Genomic DNA, 19,623 nt, shown 5'->3' with positions numbered 1-19,623 from the left:
ACGCCTTGGGCAGCCAGGAATCCTCCACCGAGTGGATGGCCTTAGACCATGGAGCAGGCTGGAAGTCCCTGAATCTACCCTTTACGGAGGTCATCGGGAAGGCCTGCTCTGCGTCTGCCCTCCACCCCTCCCGCCTTGGGCCGCCTGGGGACAGGTGGGAAGTCCCTACCCGAGTCTGCCCACCCGCGGCGCACAGAGGAGGCGAGGCCAGGAGGTGGTGGGACGTCTGTTTATTAGAGCGCGTCCAAGCCCCGTGGGCGCGGAGGCGGTCACAGCGCCGCCACACAGTCGGTGCCCGTGTACCCCGGCAGGCGCAGAGCGAACTTTCGCCGCACGTCGTCGGGCACGAACCTGCCGGCCACGAAGTGGTGGCGCCCGGAGAAGCGGCCGGCGCAGCGCTTGGGCGCCGCCAGCGAGACCAGCACGTCGGGCCGCAGCCCGTCCTCGGAGTCGCCGCCTGTCTCCGCGTCCCAGCCTGAGGGAGGAGGGGTGGGAGGGGCCATCAGGAGCTGAAAAGGGTCCTCACCCTCAGAAGAGAGTCCTGGCCGGACCGCCCTCTTCCCCCTCCCCATCCGACCCAGCCTCTGATCTCAGACAGTGAGTTGTGGTCACACCTGCCTGCGGTGGAGCTGAGCCTCCACCCTCAGACCAGTCTCTTCCCCTCCTTGGAGGAGTTTCTCCCTCCCCCTCCCACCAGAGCCCTCATACTTTTCTGCCCCTCCTCCCATCCTGCTACCCAACCTTCCTCCTCCATCTGACTCAGCCTCTGCCTGCAGACCGCATCATTTCCACCTGCCCTTTCCCATCAGACCCATGCCTCCTGGGGGGTGTCTCTCCCCATGCCTCCATCCCCGCTAGCCCCTTGCTTCCCCACTTAGACTAGAACCTCTGCCCACCTAGACTTCCCAGCCAGCATCCTCCCTCTGACTAATACTGTCCTCTGCTCTGACATCGCTGCCTTCACCCTCATACTAGGTCTTGCCTTTTCATAGGACCCCACCACCTCACTCACTGTGTCCTGGCCTCTGCCACCTCTCAAGTGACCTCCACCTTCTGACTAGGGACCTTGCCCTCTCCCCTGCCTGACTGGAGTCTGGAACCACCAACTAAAAGGCTCCTCCTGGCATGCTCCCCCTCCTGGGAGCACACCTGTGCCTCTCCGTTCCCCTCTTCTTCCCCCGCAGCCGTGCATCTCCTAAACTCTAAGGGTCCCCAAGAGATTTGCAACCAGGGGAGCAGTGGGCAGCAGCAGCTCGTCTGGCCTAACCCCTCCCGAGCCTGTCTCCAGGGCCCCCTTTTCTCAGACTTAGTGAGCCAATAGCAGCCCCGCCTCCGCTCATTCCTTTCCTATAACATTCCTAGAGAGTCCAAGCAGCCCCGCCTAGGCTCTCTCCTGTGGTTTCTTCTCTCCTAAGTCCTTCCTTGTTTCACTCTCCCTAGCTTGAATAAATGTACTCTCAAAATCAAAAAATAAAAATAAACAAAAGCCTCCTCCCTCTGACTTTAATCCTTCCTTCTGTGACCCTTGCCTCCTCCCGCATACCAGAGAGCCCACCTCCACATAGCCATCCCCCCCGACCAAGCCCGCTCTCCGGCACCCTGCTGAGATGGCTCTGAGGTCTTGCAAGCCAGGGGATGTCCCTCTGAATCCAGCCACCCCCTGCAGAGGGTCCGGCTGGCCAGCGGCTGTTTGTTCCATCTGCCCATGGCCTAATGGCTCCAGCAGGCATGGGGCGGCGGCCAGGAGAGGCGAGGCCTTTGCCCAGTGAGCTCACGTCTGCCCGGGTGGCTGGGCCAGGGTGGGCAGCAGGCATGTTGGCCTGGGTGTGGTGGGGAGGCGACACAGGGTCACCTGGGCCACAGCCTCGGTCTTCCTTGTCTGAGGGACGGATGTGACCCTCTGCCACACCCAGAGTGCACATCCATCCATGCTGGGGAAACTGAGGCTCCGAGTGGGCAGAGAAGCCAGGATCATAGCAGCTGGAGCATGTGGGGCCCCCCAAGGTCTCCCAGGCCCTGATGCGCCCCCCTCCACCTGGCATGCCTGAGGGAATGTCCAGGCTCACGAGAGGGATGGACAGCAGCTTGAGTGTGGCCAGCGCACGTGTGCAGGGGCCGCCGACTTCACGGGGCTCCACGCCAGGGCCCAGCACGGCATCCACCACCAACCCATAGGCATCGTTGATGAGCTGGACCTGGGAGGGCAGGCAGGGTGAGGGGCGGCCTTGGGGTGCCACGCCCACCTGCCCCTCAGCTGCTGGGAGCGCTGACCTCCGTGGGCAGATAGGACAGGAAGGGGATGTCCATCTTCTCACACTGCGTGGTCAGGTCCCGGTGCAGGGGATCCAGGGAGCGAGTAGGGTAGAAGATGGTCGGTTCGTACTCCTGGGAGGGCGGGCAGGAAGGGGTCAGTGCAGAGCCACGCAGGCTCCCACCTGTTCCTGCCAGGCCTCCGTACCTGGTACCAGGAAGCAGACCCTGCCTGGGGCAAGCACTGGGCATATTCTGTAACTCATCCAGTCTCAATGTTCCGCTGGAACACTGCAAAGAGGAGGAAGTGACTTCCACAGGGACAGGGTGGGGGCTGACCCTCGAAGGTCAAGGGGGTCCTCGCTACTCACAAACACCCGCAGGTGCCGGGCACAGACCAGCCCCACCGCCCCATTCTGTTCCGGGCCGCACACGACCAGCACCGTCCTCTGCTTCCGGGAGAGAGCAGGTAAGGGGAACACCTGTAGGGGGCACAACGAAGGCAAAGGCATGGCACTTGGAATTCCTCTTTGCTCAGATTGGGAAACTGAGGCCTCAGTTTGGGGAAGGGACAGGACTTGGGCTTGAAGGCAATAGAATAGGACAAAAGGAGGGGCATTCTGGGTGAGGGGCGGGGCCTCTCGGGGCCTCAGTTTACTCCTTGGAGACGCAGAATCCTTGTCTCAGGCTCTGCCAAGATGGAACAGAAAAGCTGCCTCTTGCCACCGTTGGAGCCCGGACTGTGGTTTGTTTATTCTCAGCCTGAGTTGCAGACATTCTTCCACCTTTTTCCACTGCCGTGGCTGCCCCTCCCCCACCCATTTTCCAGGCCTCAGGCACTCCCAGAGGCCCCAACGTTGGGGGGGGGCGGTATTTTTCCAACCTGCCATGCCCTCTCTCTTTCCCATCCCTCTCCATTGGCCTCCGTCTTCACCTCCCTGTCTCTGTCTCTCTCAGACTCTCTGTCCCTGTGGGCCTGTGCGTGTCTCTCCTCTCTCTTTACTACAGGAGCTGAGCATGGTATTCGAGTCTCTGCCTCCCCTGACTCTGAATCTCTCTTCACTGAGCCCTCTCTCCTCTCCCAGACTCCGTTTGCCTCTATTAAACAGAGGTGACAATGGCTCTGACAGGCCCGTGGGGCCTCTCCCTGGCTCCACAGCGCCTGGCCTGCTCTAATCTCCAATCACACACAGAGGAAATGATTGCATTTTTGAGTCTCCTCCACAAGGTCTCTGTGAGGTCCTGACCCTGACCTGCCTGCGACCCAGCACACCACATCCAGAGTCACGAAGGGTGACGCTGGCTGATTGGGACTAAGGTGCTTCCAGATGGACTTGGGGCTTTCAGGGCAAAAATCGGAGAGTCAGTTACCAGGGGCCAGGCAGGGGTTCACTTCACTAGCTTAGACGTTCGCTATTTCCCTCTCCCTTGGGCACCTCACTCAGGATATGGTTCATTCGTAAATAAAAACATTTAAGTAAAAAAAAAAAAAATTGAGTCCACATTAAAAAAAAATTGAATTTTTAAAAAGTATATAGTGGTAATAAGGAAAGGAAGAAGGGAAGGAAACAGAGAATTACAGGCTGGAGTCCTGGCTCTACCGGGCACTTTTCTAAGGAGTTTATGTTTATTAACTGGTATTACTTATTCAGACACAACTTGGGGCAAAGCACTGGACGATAGTTTTGTCGTTGCTATTCTACTTTAGTCCCCTGCAGATTCCTCAAGGGTGGGGGTTTGGCCCAGAACCAGACATAGCTATGCTTCCCGTCCCCAGAGACCCTGCTCAGGCCCCTCCCCACCCCTGAGCCTCAGTTTCCCCACCTATGGCACAGGGTTGTTTGGGGGTGCTCCATGCCTAAGACCCAGGAAGTGGCAGAGGCAGGAGGTCACATCTGCATCTAAAGGGCCCTAGACCTTTCCCTGTAGCTGCCTTGGTCTCTGCTCTGACCCTCACTGACACTCTGGGCTTTGGGTCCCTGCCTGGCTTGGCCCAGTGATGAGCCTCTCTGCGCCTCAGTTTCCCCATCTGAGTAATAGGCTGGGGTGACCCCAGGCAAAGAGGAGCATCTTGAGGGCTGGACCATCCTGGCCATGGGGGTCATGTAGCTGGGCCTTGGCTCTGGTGGGCTGGCCGTTTGGCTGGGGTTAAGGTCAAGGGTTAGGGTCTAGGTACCTTGGTCACAGCCACGGCACTAGCATGGCCACATAACTCCACCAGCTGCTGCCGCCCAAAGCGATAATCTTCCAGCAGCTCGCGCTCCAGGGCAGCCGCCTCCTCTGTGCTGGGGGACAGAGTGGGGAGAGACGCTTAGAGACACAAAGAGATGGAGACAGTCTCAAATGGAGTCAGAAATGTTCTGAGCAGCCTCCGATGCCACTCCCCAACCTGTTTCCCCACCTGATGAGCAAGTGATTGAATGGAACCTGGCGAGCAGCTGGAGGTTTGAGCTGAAGGCTGAGGCGCGGGCGCCCTCTGGTGGTCGAGGAAGGGCGCGGTGGCGCGTCTGCGTTCTGTTCTTCCAAAGCGGAAGACTGAGCCCCGCCCAGAGGCCCTCAGCCCCCAAGACCCGAAGAACTCCGGAGAAATGGACCGTGGTGGACACTTTGATGGGGGCGATGGGTGGATTTCAGGCACAGAAAACCACTGATTGAGCTCCAGGACACCGGAGGGGGCTGACTGGACTGAGGGTGCCTGGGGGAGGTACATGAAGGCTGCAGAGGCATTTGACAGCTCACTTAGGGAGGTGGAGGAGCCCCCTCCTCAAAGACAGTGGTAAAATTCAAATAATTGTGCCTAGAGAGATGGGGCTAACTCGCTTGAGATGAAGCTCTGCTATGGCTGCCCCTCCCCCACCCAGGAGTCAGTCACTGGAGTGACTGGTGTCCGTCCCATCTTTCTGACTCTTGTTCCTCCTTTGCAAAAGTGAAGGTGGGATGGGCTATGTGATTTTTGAGGGCCAGTTAAAATGCAAATGCGGGGCCCCTTGTTCAAAACTTGATAATTTCATGGTAATGGCAGTGTTAAATCAAGTGTTGGGCCCTTCTAACGTCAGGAACCAAGCTGGCCCGGGCTTAGGGGCCTTCCAAGGGGCCTGGCCCTGGTGGTCGCAGAGGGAGACCTGGCTCTGAAGATCAGAAGGGGTTCCTTACTCCAGAGTCAAAGGCTGAGCGACTGGCAGGGTCTATGGTCTGATGGCAGCTTCCTTGAGGCAGGACTCCTTCCTGCTAAGGAGCAGCACCTACCTCCTGCTCAGCAGACCCTAGAGGAGGTAGTAATAATAACAATAACAATAATAATTATAGAACCAGACCCAGAGAGTTGGAAAAACATCCAACAACTCAGAGAAGCCAAGAGGCTTGCCCAGGGTCATGCAACAAGTGAGTGGGACAACCGAGACTTCCACCCTTGGTGTCTGTCTCCACAGCCACGGACAGAATGTGAACAAAGCAGCAGAGGGAGATCTACAGATGGCAGTTTGTTGCAATGAATCCTAGATTCCCTCCTTTGGTTCTGTGAGCGGGAAACGACAACCTTCTAGCCAATTTTGCAGTGTGATCAGGCCAAGCAGCAGGAGGGGCAGAGGTGGGGGATGAGGACTGCTGTGGGATGGGGAGTCAGGGAGGGCTTCCTGGAGGAGCTGTCCTGGAGCACTATGGGAGGTGATCCAGGTAGCAGGAACAGCAATGGCCAAGGACGCATGGTTGGAATGAGCTTGGCAGGTACGAGGGACAGAAGGGAGGCCAGTGTGGCTTGAAGCAATGAGAGACTGAGAAACTGGGTAAGGAACACACTTTGGGGGCCCATGCAGATGGGAGAGATGAAGGCTGAGGGCAGGAAGGTCACATGCCCTGAGACCCCAGCAACCAGAGCCACATTCAACCCTCTGCTTGTCTTCAGCCACTGTCAGATAAGGCTGAAGTACCAGGTGGGGAAAGGAGCTCATGGTGGGGCCGAAGGAAGATGCTTCCACCCCTCCCCCACCCCAAGCCGGGCAGGCTGGCCCAGGTCCTGGGAAGGGTGTTCGGGAATGTGGCTTATTTCTCCACCTTCATCTTGTGACAGCTCTGGCTACAGGCCCAACAGGAGGGCAGGGGGCGGGGGTTGGGGATGAGAGGTGGAAGAGCCGTCCATTCCTCCTCTTCTCTCTCCCAAAACTTTGTCCTCTGGTCACCACTTGGAACATTATCTGCCTGCCTAACTGGTCCTTAGAGTGACAATGGGAACTTCATGGGAAGAAGGTGGTCCAGGTTAGGATCCTGGGGTGGTGGCTTATGGGTGGTGGGTGGCGTATGAGTGGGAATTAGGGAGAGCCGTTGTGAATGGTGGGTGGACGGGCGGCTCGGTTATGGGGGTACCTCTTGCTTCCCTCAGCCTATCCCCCAGATGAGAAAGGATGTGAGGCCCAGGATTGGCCCACCAGCCTCAGAAGGGCTGAGGTGACCTGGTTTCAGGGAGCACTGGGTCCGACACTTCCAAAATGCTCCCCGGAAGCCAAAAAGCCAGGATGCTCACGCCAGACCCTCCCTGTGCCCTCAGCCCCGCCTGCTTCTCTCCCCCACATGGCCCTCACGCCTCTGCCTGCTGGCCCGCCATTCCTTCCCACCTGGCTGCCTACAGCAGTCTTATGCCCCCCCAAACCCCACAACCCCAGCCATGGCAACTTTGAAATTTTGAACACCAGATCACATCACCCTGTTGCAAACCTTAAGGCTCCCCAGTATTCAGAGAATATTCAAATCCCTCATCACACCTACACGCCCCCCATTGTTTCCAAACTCACTGCCTCCACTGCCACTTCCCACTTCCACCCATCCCACAGAGCCCCATCGCTCTTCAGCTGGCGTTCGCGGCACCCCAGTCCCTCACGCCAGGCGAACATTCATCTCCTCCTGCCTAGGATGTGCTGGGTGTTCAGGCTGGATCTGGGTATCAGTCAAGATCTGGACATCAGACACTATCAGCCCTGAGGAGGAGCTGACCGGACGGTGCGCAGAAGTGGTCAGACAAGGGGCTGTGGAACAAATCTGGTGTATTGTGAGGTCCACAGCCCTACTTTGGGTCCCATGTCACCCAGGATGACTCACAACAAGGTGTGAGACAGCCACAGCTGCCAGGTCCAGACCCCCTGGCAAGTGGCCCAGGTGTTCAAAAATTGCCCTAGTCCCCGCCCTGGCCGTGGCTTCCCTTCCCAGGCCTGTTTCCTTCTCTGGACAAGGCAGCCGCAGCAGGTGGACCACCGTGGGAGGTGTGAGCGTTTGAGGAGCAAGAGTAAGTGTTCAGATGCGGAAGGAGGGCTGGGGCTCCAGGGCCCCTGGCCAGGGTACGGGGTGAGGGTGCCGAGAACTAATTCATGAGTGGAGGGTGTCTGCCGCTGATGCAGTTTACCTGGCGTACCTGGCAACGCAGCTTCTGAGGCGGCAGCAGGTTCTCTCAACTGAAACGCAGCGTGGGCCTCGGATTCACCGGCCCCCTTTGGGGCATGATCCTTCCCCATTGCCCCTCTCAGCTATGTCTCCCAGTCCCCCCATCCCCAGCCATACCCTGGCCACGGGGTCCAGGGCGGGCGACCCTATCCCGGCTGACCTGAGGAAACGCCGCTCCTCGGGTGCCTCGGCGGGGTCCCGGCCGGCCGTGGCACTCATGGCTCAGGTAAGCCCGTGCTTGCAGCAGAGGACCCCGTGGACACTGCCTTTTAAGCTACCCCGAGCAGGTCCCAGCCCCTCCCACCTGCCAATCAGGAAGCGCCGCGCACGACCATTGGTCAGCGGGTGCAGGTCGACTTAACTCTTTCGTGCCAGGAGCTGAGCTGTTGCCAGATGGAAGGACGCCCAGGGATGCCCCTACTGGCAGGAGAACGAAGTCCAGAGGGGGCAGAGGTGCATCGTGATGCGTCAACCGCCCCTGCTTTGGGGTCCTGGCCTGGGAGTGAGGGGACACGCCTCTGCCGCCCGACCAAGCCACCGCACACTGCTCAACAGCCTCCCTCCATCCCTGTGCTCTGGTGAAGCCTGGAGAGGTGGACTGCAGCCAAGCAGGGTTTCAAAAGCGGTGACACAGCCAAGCACGGGTGTCCAGGCTGATGGTAGGTCCAGGGGTGGCCTCTGGGTGTTTTTTGAGGCTACCCAGCTTGGTGTTTTCTGCTGAATCCCCAGATGCAGTCCCGAGTCGACACATCACACGTGACCCAGCGGCGCTCTCCCTCCCAGAGCCACTCAGTCCCTGGGACAGAGGCAGGCAGAATTCCAGGGCATTTATTCTCTCCGTGGGGAGGGAGTGGGGTCCAGTGGCCGAGGCGTGGACCCTACGTGTACCAGATGAAGCCATAGGTAGTGCTGAGGATCTCCTCATTCGTGCGCAGTCCATACAGCTCGCCCATTATGGGGGTCACCCAGCGCGTTGTGTGGAACATAGACTCGCCCACCTGCGGGGAAAGCAAGTATCGGTGGGGCTGCTGGCTACCGGCAGAGAGAAGCTGCCGCTCTCCTCTCCTCTCACCCAGCACCGGCTACACGCCCTGGTCCTAGGTTTTCTGTGGGCGGGTGCACTTCTGCCGTGGCCTGGGCCCCTGCCCTCCTCCCTGCAGGACACCCACCTTCCAGTCGGGCACATCCTTCATGACGACGGCCTCCTCCTCCAGGTTCTCCCGAAGCATCTGCAGGACCCTGCCGAGGACGGAGTGGGAGGTGGGGGACAGGCCTGAAAACCCCAAGGGACCCCTCCCTGCCCTGCCCCCCCCCATCTCCGGTCACTGCCAACCCTGCACACACTGACCCCTTTCCTTCCTTTCCTCCCTCCCCGGCAAACCCTGACTACCCTCTTGCCCCAGCCCCAACGCCCGCTCTTGCAGCAGGAAGCCTTCTGTTCTTCCCTTGGGTATACACTTTGACTGGAGCCCTCTCCAAGGCTGACAGCAGCAGTCCATGGGTGCAAGGGCGCAGCTCCCAGCCCTCACGTGCATTCTGGCCGTGTCCCCACACTGCAAGCTGAGGAACTCAGGCCTGTGACCTTCAGACCCCGGTCCTGGTGGCCATACCTCCGGTCCTTCTCTGCCTGCAACAGCGGCATCAAGGCAATGCGGGCCTCTAAGTCCTCAATCTGCAGGCGCCTGCGAAACCCCAAAACAAACACTTGGATCAGATAGGGGGGTGGGGGGTGGGGGGCAAACTACACGGTCCCTGGACATTCAGGGGGATGCATGGGAAGGTGGCCGGGGAAGAGGCGAGCAAGCGGGACACAACTTGGGCTGTGGGCTCAAGACGGGGACCCAGCTGGCACAGGCGTTGGTCCACGGGACTGCTGGCTTCACATTTTCTTTTCAATTAAAAACTTTTTTTTTTTTTAAATCCTAAAAATAGCCCAGGCCTGTGACTGCAGGGAAGGAGGGGAAGTGTTCATCACAGGGGTATGGGCCTTACAAAACCACATGCCCTTCATCTCAAAATAACCTCGGGGTGAGAGTCCTGGGCAGGCAGTTCCTTTCTTCCCCCTGCTCTTCAGCACCTTCCAAGCCACCAGCCCTGTCTCAGGGGTGGGGGGAGCAGAGCCATACTGTGGCCCAGGGAGTGAGCGGCCTTTGGCCTTGTCCCCACACAAGGAATTTTAAAGAGGTGCAGGGGAGGGGCAGATGAACTTCAACCCCTCCCCTGCCCCGCTCCCCAGGCTGCTGCCTCCACCACAGCCACACACTGCAGTTACCACTGTCCCGCCGAGAGGCCGGGCCTGGTCTTGCCTGTCCAACGCAGGGGCCCTAGTCTCCAGCACCCACCAGGTGCTCCTGGGTTCATTCAACAATGCGGAGCACCCTTCACAAGCTGGGCCTTCCCTTAGCACCATCCTCGGGGATCCCCGGCTTTGTGGGGGATGCTAAAACACACGACGCGGGGGGGAACAGAGCAGAGGGGGCCAGGCAGTCATGGCCGATGAGAAGGAGCCACCTGACAGGGCTTCAGGAGGGCCCAGAGGTGGACAGAGTCTGAACCAAGGCCACCGACAGGACTTGTTCCCTCAGACCACGTGGCTGGCATAGCCACTGTCTTGCATGATCTGCCTTCTAAGCCCTTCCACCACCACTGCCTGGTCACCACGGACAAAAGCCTGCTAGGGGCACGTATTCCTGGGCTGCTCCTCCACCTCTACCCATAGGCTATCCTAACCCGGACCCCTGAGTCCAGAGGCTTAAGGGGTGCCTGCTAAACACTTGGAGGCAAGCTCCTTGCTCTCTAGCCAATCACTGAGGGTAAAATCCAGCAATGGACCTGCTGGGTCCCTAAGGCCTGGGGGGACTGAAAAGGGGCCCTGACGTACACCAAGTCCATAGACACGTGCCCACCCTCCCCTGCACGAGGCCTACCTGCGTTCACGATTCCACTTCATCATGCTCCAGTACCCAAAGAGCAAGGTCCCAATGCCCACGGCAAACATGCTGTAGCCTGTGGGGAGAGGAGCGCCGGCTCAGCATCTGCATGCGAAACAGGCCACCCTGGTCATTTCTTCTTAAGAAGCAGAATTCACTCACTGCACAAGTAACCCCAGAAATACAGATGATGGAGAAAGTGAGAGCCCCCCCGACCCCTTCCCAGAGATGGCTCGCATTTCTTCAGACTTTTTGTCTCTGTGGAATGTCCCCCGGCCCCCTTCCTTGGACACCCCCTCTCCCACAGCTGCAGACCACTCTCAGCATGCTTGTCCGTTCTGCAGGCGGGGACACTGGAGAAGCCTGTTTCTCTCTCAGAGGCAAGGCTGTTGCAGCTGCGACACCTCTGCCCCCATTCTGGGGTTCCCGGAAGGTGCAGGTTGGGCAGAGACTGCAGGAGGGCTCAAGGGTCTAGATGTTTATGGCTCAGTGGCCCTGGTACCAAAATCTTCTAGGAGGTTATTTGGTTTCCAGTCAGCCAGCCAGTCCCCTCAAAGAAGGTTGGTGTCCGTGGCTGGCTTCCAGCTCCATGGTGGCTCCTGGCTGCCTGGGCCACCTCCCTGCATGCTGCCCACAGGGGGCTGGATGACGCTGCCAGAGGCAGGCAGTGCCCTTCAGCAGTTGCCACCAACTCCCTGGCCTCCTGGGGTGCTGCTGCTCCCACCCCAAGCCCCATGGGACAAGATGCCATGAATATTTACTGAGCTCCAGCAGGCATCCGCTATAATCCTGACTGACAGGCCACGGGCCCGCTGGGGTCTTCAGGGAGGCCCGGAACCCTGCGGCTTGCCTGGGGCTGGCTAGCCCTGCACCCCCTCATCTTTCAAGCATGGTCTCTTCTCTGGCCAGGCCTCAAGGTTGCTGTGACGAGTGGACAAACGCAGCCAGGCTGAGCTCCAGTTAACACCCAGTAAAGGACTGGTAAACAATGGGTGATGCCACTCCCTGGGCCTCGCGGGGAGACAACGTGAAGGCTCTTTCTTCTTCAGCTCAGCTCCAACACAAGGCTCATCGAGCACCTCTGCTGGACCCAGAGATAAATGAGAAACTGGCTCCTATTTACCCGCTTAGTTCAACCTGTTAAACCGCCAGCTCAGGCCCTGACCAATGGGGCTCACTTGGTCGGGTGTCATCCGACAAAGCCAAAGCTCCCCAGTTTAATTCCCTGTCAAGGAACATGCCTGGGTTGTGAGCTCAGTCCCCGGTCAGGATGTGTATGAGGCAACCACTCAGTGTTTCTCTCTCTCTCTCTTTCCCTCCCTTCCCCTCTCGGGGAGAAAGAGAGGGAGAGAAATATCGATGCATGCATGAGAAATACATCAACTGGACAACTGGCCTGCAACCCAGGCATGTGCCCTAATCATGAATCGAACCAGCAACCTTCTGGTTCATAGGCTGGTGCTCCGTCCACTGAGCCACACCAGCCAGGGCTAAAATCTTAAAAAAGAAACAAAACCCCCCACCATATCAGATGAGTGAGGGCAACCTGGTTCCTGCACTGAGAGGGAGGAACCCTCCCGGCACACCTAGGGGTTGGCTGCCTGTGTAGGGCACTTCATCAGAGCTGCCTCATTCTTTTCATTAGCTGCGGAGAGGCCCAGGAGCCTCCCCTTTTAACCCCACTGCAGGAGACTGACCTAGGCTGCCTTGTGAAAATTCTTTGCCATCACACCAGGCACCCAAGTATGGGCCCATCTGTAAGATGAATCCCAAGACTAAGGCGCCCTTTGTGATGACAGAGCCCTACCTCATTTCTTCCTCATCAAGGCTGCAAGGCCCAGAGCCCAGCCCCTGGGTGGGGGACGCTTGTGCCTCTGGAGTGGCCAGCACAGCAGGGGAGGCTGGGGAGTGGCATGCCCAGAGGGGTGTGTGGACCAGGGGTAAAGAAGACCTAAATAAATGAAAACGCATCTTGTGTTAATGGATTAGGACTTAATTTAACATTTTGTTCAGGTGGCAGCACTCTCCAAAATGAGGCAGAGTCAACCCAGTTCCCTTCAGAATTCCACCCACCCCCCACAGCCTCACAGAAACTGACAAGCAGATTGTGAAATTCATAGGGATATGCAAGGGACCAGAATAGCCAAAACAATTCCGAAAAAGAACAAAGTAGAGGACTCACACAATTTCAAAAGTTACCACGCAGCTGTGTGTAGAGGACAGCGTGGCACTGGCACAAGGACAGACGTGCACATCGATGGAACAGAGCCGAGAGTCCAGAAATAAACCCTCACATTTATGGTCCATTGAATTTATACAAGGGTGCCAAGGTAATTCAATGGGAGAAAGAATAGTCTTTTCAGCAAATTGAACAACTAGATAGCCACATGCAAAAGAATAGTGTGCTCCTTCCTACTCCCATCCACAAAAATTAGCTCAAAATGGATTAAAGTTCTCAATGTAAAAGCTAAAAAACTCTTAGGAGCCAGTCTCTGTGACCTTGGATGAGGCAACAGTTTCTTAGATATGACACAAGAAACACAGGAGACAACAGAGAAAATAGATGAATTGTACTTTACTGAAATTAATGACTCAATAGATTGGGCATCGTTCTGCAAAGCAAGAGGTCACTGGTTCAATTCTTGGTCAGAGCACATGCCTGGGTTGCAGGTTCAGTCCCTGGTCAGGGTGCATATGAGAGGCAACCAATCAATGGTTCTCACATCTATGTTTCTCTCCCTTTCTTTCTCTCTCCCTTCCCTTCTCTCTGAAAACAAATAAGTAAAATCTTTAAAAAAAAAAAAAAAGTAAAAAAAACTTTTGTGCTGTAAATGATACAATCAAGCATCTGAAAAGACAACTGACAGAATGGGAGAAGGTATTTGCATATCATATATCTGACAAGGGAATGGTATCTGAAATATATAAAGAACTACTAAAACTAAATAACAAGATGAACCACCCAATTAAAAAAATGTGTAAATTGATTTGAACAGACAGTTCTCAAAAGAATCTACAAATGGCCAATAAACACAAGATGCTCAACAGTATTAGTCACCAAGGAAATGCAGACTTTTAAAAAGATTTAATATACTCATTCTTAGAGAGAAGGGAAGGAAAGGAGAGAGAGGAAGAGAAATATCAATGTGTGGTTGCCTCTCACATGCCCCCTGCTGGGGACCCAGCTCGCAACCCAGGCATGTGCTCTGACTAAGAATTGAACCGGTGACCCTTTGATTCACAGGCCAGCACTCAATCCACTGAGCCACACCAGCCAGGGAAGAAAATAAATTAAAACCACAATGAGATACCATTTCATACCCACTAGGATGGTGAGACTAAAAAAAAATAAAAATAAAAAATAATTGGTGTTGCCTAGATGTGAAGAAATTTAACTCCCATATGCTGTAGGTGAGAATGTAAAATGGTATAGCCAATTTGGAAACCAGCCTGGCAGTTCCTGAATATGTTAAATGTGGAGTTACCTAGATCCAGCAGTTATATTCTTAGGTGAAATTTCACTTAAGAGAAATGAAACATATGCCACATAGACACTTGTACCTGCATATCCACAGCACAACTGTTCACAACAGGGGAAACATAGGAAAACCTCAAATGTCCATCAAGTGGGAAACGGACACACTAAATGTGGTCCATCTATACATTATTATTCAGCCATAAAAAGGAATGAAGCAGTGACGCATGCTACACTGACATTAAAAACACCATGCTGAAAGGAACCAGACACACAAAAAAACACATTGTGAATGATTCCATTTATATAAAATGTCCAGAAAAGGCAAATCCATAGAGACAGAAAGCAGATTAGTGGTTGTCAGGGGGTGGGGGGAGAATGGGAAGTGACCGCTAATGGGTACGGAGTTTTTGGGGGAGGTGATGAAAGTATTGTAAACTTACACCACAGTGATGGTTGCACAATTGTGATAAAAATCAGTGATTTGTACACACAAAATGGGTGAAATGTATGGTATCTCAATAAAAATGTTAAAGACACAATAAAAAAAGCAGCCACACAGTGGGCGCAGAAGGGAGTGGAGAGCTGGGTGTGAGAGGTGAGGACCTGTGGGGGTAGCGGTCACTTTGGGAGCAGCTTGGGTAAAAGGCAGCCTGAGCCAGCTTGGCATGTTCTGGGATGCTGGCAGGGAGTTTTCCAGGGGGACATAAAGGCAGGTGGTGCCCAGCTTGGGGCCAAAGTGCCTTGACAAGAGTAGGGGAGTATAAGACTGATGGGGAGGGGGCTGCTGTGGACCATGGCTTAAAAGAGGCAAGGCTGGAAGAGGGCCAGGAAGCCAGGGGATGGGGATGGGGTGCGGACAGAGCACAGGGTCTTTGCACTTGCCGTTTCCCCTACCCAGGGAATTCCTCCTCAGAGAGGTCCCTCAGGCCCACCCTGGCTAAAGCAGGCCCTGGTTAGCCCAGGCCCCACCACGCACCAACCACAACAGGGAATTCTGGCGTGATGTGACAGTGAACTCTTTGAGACAGAGCCCATAGCCATGTGCACACTGAACTAGTTAATGAACAAATGCAGGTTCATAAACAAAGACCACACCACCAGAGGGGTGTTTTTCTCACCTCTCTGCAGCCAAGAAAATACTGGGTTGGGTGTGTATGTGCTACAATGAAACTGGGTGTAAAGGGATGCAATTAGGAGACCCAGCCTCAAGCAGTGGCACTTAGAACCCATGGGAGGTACAGCTATGATATGAACAGGAAGAGAACCAGTATAAAGGGTCCATTTGTGACTTACCAAAAAAAAAAAAAAAAAAGTGAAGCCTGGTCTGGGTGCAGGTCACACAGGTGCCTATGTGTATACAGATGTCATGCAGCACACCTGAGGGGTACACTGGTCTCGGTGTTGTGTTATACCATGAGGAGAAAAAGGAAGTGACTCAGAGCACATTAGATTTGTTGAATCTGCACCAGGCTGAGTTGAGTGCCCATGTGGTGGTAAATCTAGTCTTTGACCTGTTTTTGTATGGCCCTTGGGGTAACAACACTTCTAGATCTGTACACAGTTGTAAAAAAAAAAAATAAAAAAGGCAGCAGCAGTGGCCACTTGGCCAGTAAAGCATAAAATATTTAGCTGGTCCTTTATAAAAAAAAGTTCGCCTCCCTGACTGGTGTGGCTCAGTTTTGTTGGGTGTTGTTCTGCAAAACAAAAGGTTGCCAGTTTGACTCCCAGTCAGGGTATACGCTTGGGTTGCGGGTCTGGGGCACACGAGAGGCAACCAATCAATGTTTCTCTCTCCCACTCTTTCTTCTTCCTGTCTCTATAAATAAGTAAAAATGAAATCTTACAAAAAAGTTCGCTAACCTCTGTTCTGGGACACAAAAAAAGCCAAGAAAGGGAGGAAGATAATTTGTGTTTTCACTAAACATTAACTTTTCTACTGTCTGAATCATGACTTCTTTTTCACCACGTCCATGATTTTTTAAAAAGGCATAATTTGCATGATATGCAGATTTTAAATATAAAGTTTGATGATTTACAGCAACTGTATTCACCCTCAACATGTTTTAAATTTCTTTGTATTTCTTTGTTAATCCTGGGAGTGAACTATGTGGGTGCCTTTTACTTCCTCTCTTAACATTTTTCTGTGACGAACCCAGCAACAAATTTTTAAGTTACTTGAAACATTAGAAAAATTTAAGAATACATGTTCCTGGAATATCCTGCAGGTGGGGGCCGCCAGCGAGGAAACACCACACGAAACAGCTCTTAAATTCCTTCGGTGTTCCGGGTTTTGCCCCCCGCCCCTTTGCTATGGGTGGTCCTGATGGTCGCAGCCTCTCTCGGACCTCCGTTTTCCCACCTGTAAAATGGAACCACAGAACAGGGCCAGAGGAGCAGACTATACTAATCTCAGTTTAACCTACTGTAAAATGGGAATAATGAACAGGATCAACTTCTGAGCTGTTACGAGCAGAAATTAAAAGATTTAGTAACTGCAGCAGTTATCCTTGTTACCACTGACGCTATTCGGGATCCCCAAACTCCGCTTCTCATCACACCGCAGGTAGACGGAGGCCTGTTAGTCGCCCCAGCGTCCCGTCCCCGCTGCGGCACCCAAAAGTCCCAGATCCTGACATTTGGCGCACACGGACACTAACCAGATAATCCCCGACGCGGAAGGTTCCGTTTGTAGTCGATGGGACCGTAGCCCCCGGGCGGGGGCATGTCCTGCTTCACCTTCGAGGCCGCCATGTTCGCAGGGCTTTTACACTTCCGGCCGTGGGCGGAAGTGATGTACGGACAGCCGCCGCCACAGTGAATGTGGCGGAAGCTACTGCACAGGTCTCTAATTGGGTCAGGGAACCCAGGGCACTGGTGTAGCGACAATTGCGCTGGAGAACTCAGGCTGCGACGCCCGACTGCAGCCAAAGAATCCTTCTTTCTCCTTTTCCCAGATAGGGCGTGGCTCAGTCCGTGTGAACACCTGGAGCCTGTCGGGTCACCCGGGTCGTTGCATCAAAGGACCTTCCCATTCACCTTCCCTCTGGGGCGATGTGCAGGGCAATCAAACTCCCGAGGTGGCTGGGTAGCCGAGCTAAGCCCCCTTACTCGTTTTCTCCCCCTCCGGGTTTGTGCGGACTGGGTACAAGAAATTGGGTGGGGGCGGCTACTGCTCAGATTTGGACTCCCTAGAAGCCACCCCAACCCCAGGCACGGATTCCGCTCCTCGGTAGTGGTCGGAAGCCCTTCCTTGTTAGTAGCCTCTCACCGGGAACTGGACTATTCAGAGCTATTATGAGTCACAAAGCCCTAGGGCCTCGGGGGGCCTCCTTCCCTAGGCGGGGTGACGCCCGCGGGGCATCCACTCTGAGGTAGGGTGACGCCCACGGTCACTTCACAAGGCAGAAATTGTTACCTGGGCAATAAAAGGCACCGCGGAGGAGGGGGCCGAGGAGTGGGCACATGGGGGTGCAGGTGTGCAGGTGCCAAGCACCATGGGTTAGGCCCGAGATTGGAGTCCGGCCGCCCCCCCGACAGCAGCCGCCTCCTGCTGCCTGCGCGCCCCAGGCGCCATGTCGGGCGACAAACTCCTAAGCGAGCTAGGCTATAAGCTGGGCCGCACAATAGGTGAAGGAAGTTACTCCAAGGTGAAGGTGGCCACGTCCAAGAAGTACAAGGGCACGGTGGCCATCAAGGTAGTGGACCGGCGGCGCGCTCCGCCCGACTTCGTCAACAAGTTCCTGCCGCGCGAGCTGTCCATCCTTCGAGGCGTGCGGCACCCGCACATTGTGCACGTCTTCGAGTTCATCGAGGTGTGCAACGGGAAGCTGTACATCGTGATGGAGGCAGCCGCCACCGACCTACTGCAGGCCGTGCAGCGCAACGGACGCATCCCCGGGGGGCAGGCGCGCGACCTCTTCGCACAGATAGCCGGTGCCGTGCGCTACCTGCACGACCACCACCTGGTGCACCGCGACCTCAAGTGCGAAAACGTATTGTTGAGCCCGGACGAGCGCCGCGTCAAGCTCACCGACTTTGGCTTCGGCCGCCAGGCACACGGCTACCCTGATCTGAGCACCACTTACTGCGGCTCAGCAGCCTACGCATCGCCGGAGGTTCTCCTGGGCATCCCCTATGACCCCAAGAAGTACGACGTATGGAGCCTAGGCGTCGTGCTCTACGTCATGGTCACCGGATGCATGCCCTTCGACGACTCAGACATCGCTGGCCTGCCTCGGCGCCAGAAGCGCGGCGTCCTCTACCCCAACGGCCTCGAACTGTCTGAGCGCTGCAAGGCCCTGATCACGGAATTGCTGCAGTTCAGCCCGTCGGCCAGACCCTCTGCGGGCCAGGTAGCGCGCAACGGTTGGCTGCGTGCTGGAGACTCCGGCTAAAAGCCGGGGTTCGTTCCCGCCTCCCCAAGCACAGCTCAAGCGCGGCGTACGCTCGGGAGGCGCGTTTCCAGAGTCCTGCGAAGCCGCCGTGCGCCAATGCGCATGCGTCCTTTCCCCTTTTCCCTGTTCCTCGACCGCGGGGCTGTTATCGACCCCGTTTGGAATCTAGTTCCTCCTCCACGATTTTGGAGAGCAGGAGAGCGCATGCGCATCCTTGATTCCCCACGAGAAGGCCCCGGAAGGGGCGGGACCAGAGGATGCGGAAGTACTGCTTCTGCGGGGAATGAGCGACGGTTGTGCGAACGGAGCAGATTGCCCTGAACAGCTGCCGGCGAGGGGACGCACGCGAAGTGCGTCCTTTCTCAGCTTGCAGCGCAGGCGGTCGCGGGAGGGTGCCCTCCGGGGCCCATCCTGGTTGCAACTTGCAATAAACTCGCTCTATCTCGCATCTGGCTCTAGCGATGGCCCCTTTTACGGAGCAGATGAGGGGTTGTCTCCCGCGGAAGGCAAGCACGGGCGCTCCATTTTACAGAAAGGTTTGTTAAGGGTTCTTGCTCCAGTTCTCAAAAGGGAGTTGGGAGGATTCTAACCTGGACCATTACCCCTCTGCTTCCCATCCTGGGAAAAGTCGAAGGGGCTTCAAGGTCGTCCCCGGCGTCGTGGTGGCCCTGGAAATAGAGATGCTGGGCTGGGGAGCAAGAGCCTAGCATCTTTCCACTGTTTCAGAAGGCACGGCGTGAATGTCAACTGAGCATTTACAGACCAGGAAATTAAGGCCCCCACAGATGCCATGTGCCCAAGAACACAGCTGGGATTTGAACCCAGATATGGCTGAAGCCATGTGCCCAAGAACACAGCTGGGATTTGAACCCAGATATGGCTGAAGTGAGGTGGGGAGGTTTTGGAAGCTCTCCTTAGCGAGGGTCACTTCCTTAGGGCAAGGGTCAGGGGGGTCAAGGGCGTGGCGTAAATCCACCGGGCAAGCCCACGCGTATGCTCAGTTGAGGGTGACACTTGAGGGATTGAAGGAGATACCCGAGCTGAACTCAGAATGAATCAGGCACTGGAAACAGCAGGACGTGTTTCGGGAGTGCCCAAACAGGATGGAGCTGGTGTGTTTGAGTAATGCCTGGAAGATGGAATG

The 19,623-nt window shown here is 55.7% G+C and overlaps 3 protein-coding genes across 3 annotated transcripts; 1 reads left to right on the top strand and 2 right to left on the bottom strand.

Annotated features, from left to right (window-relative positions):
* Window positions 1–269: 269 nt before the first annotated feature.
* On the bottom strand, window positions 270–7,896 carry YJEFN3 (YjeF N-terminal domain containing 3). The gene is made up of 6 exons (XM_054578753.1): window positions 7,838–7,896; window positions 4,427–4,535; window positions 2,622–2,732; window positions 2,272–2,385; window positions 2,045–2,195; window positions 270–475 (listed from the first exon to the last, which is right to left on the bottom strand). The coding sequence occupies exons 1-6, from the start codon at window positions 7,894–7,896 to the stop codon at window positions 270–272; spliced, it is 750 nt and encodes a 249-aa protein (XP_054434728.1).
* A 595-nt stretch (window positions 7,897–8,491) lies between these two features.
* On the bottom strand, window positions 8,492–16,876 carry NDUFA13 (NADH:ubiquinone oxidoreductase subunit A13). Its single transcript, XM_054578941.1, has 5 exons — window positions 16,743–16,876; window positions 10,605–10,683; window positions 9,288–9,359; window positions 8,847–8,916; window positions 8,492–8,675 (listed from the first exon to the last, which is right to left on the bottom strand). Exons 1-5 carry the CDS (start codon window positions 16,834–16,836, stop codon window positions 8,556–8,558), a joined length of 435 nt encoding a protein of 144 aa, XP_054434916.1. The 5' UTR covers window positions 16,837–16,876; the 3' UTR covers window positions 8,492–8,555.
* A 654-nt stretch (window positions 16,877–17,530) lies between these two features.
* On the top strand, window positions 17,531–18,479 carry TSSK6 (testis specific serine kinase 6). Its single transcript, XM_054578752.1, has one exon. It carries the CDS (start codon window positions 17,658–17,660, stop codon window positions 18,477–18,479), a length of 822 nt encoding a protein of 273 aa, XP_054434727.1. The 5' UTR covers window positions 17,531–17,657.
* Window positions 18,480–19,623: the final 1,144 nt, after the last annotated feature.

This window comes from Pteronotus mesoamericanus, unplaced genomic scaffold, assembly GCF_021234165.1.
Source record: "Pteronotus mesoamericanus isolate MK-2021 breed Mesoamerican mustached bat unplaced genomic scaffold, CSHL_Meso_final contig_502, whole genome shotgun sequence".
NCBI lineage: Eukaryota > Metazoa > Chordata > Mammalia > Chiroptera > Mormoopidae > Pteronotus > Pteronotus mesoamericanus.
Note: the sequence above shows the minus strand (reverse complement) of the source record. Positions and strands in the feature narration are given on the sequence as shown.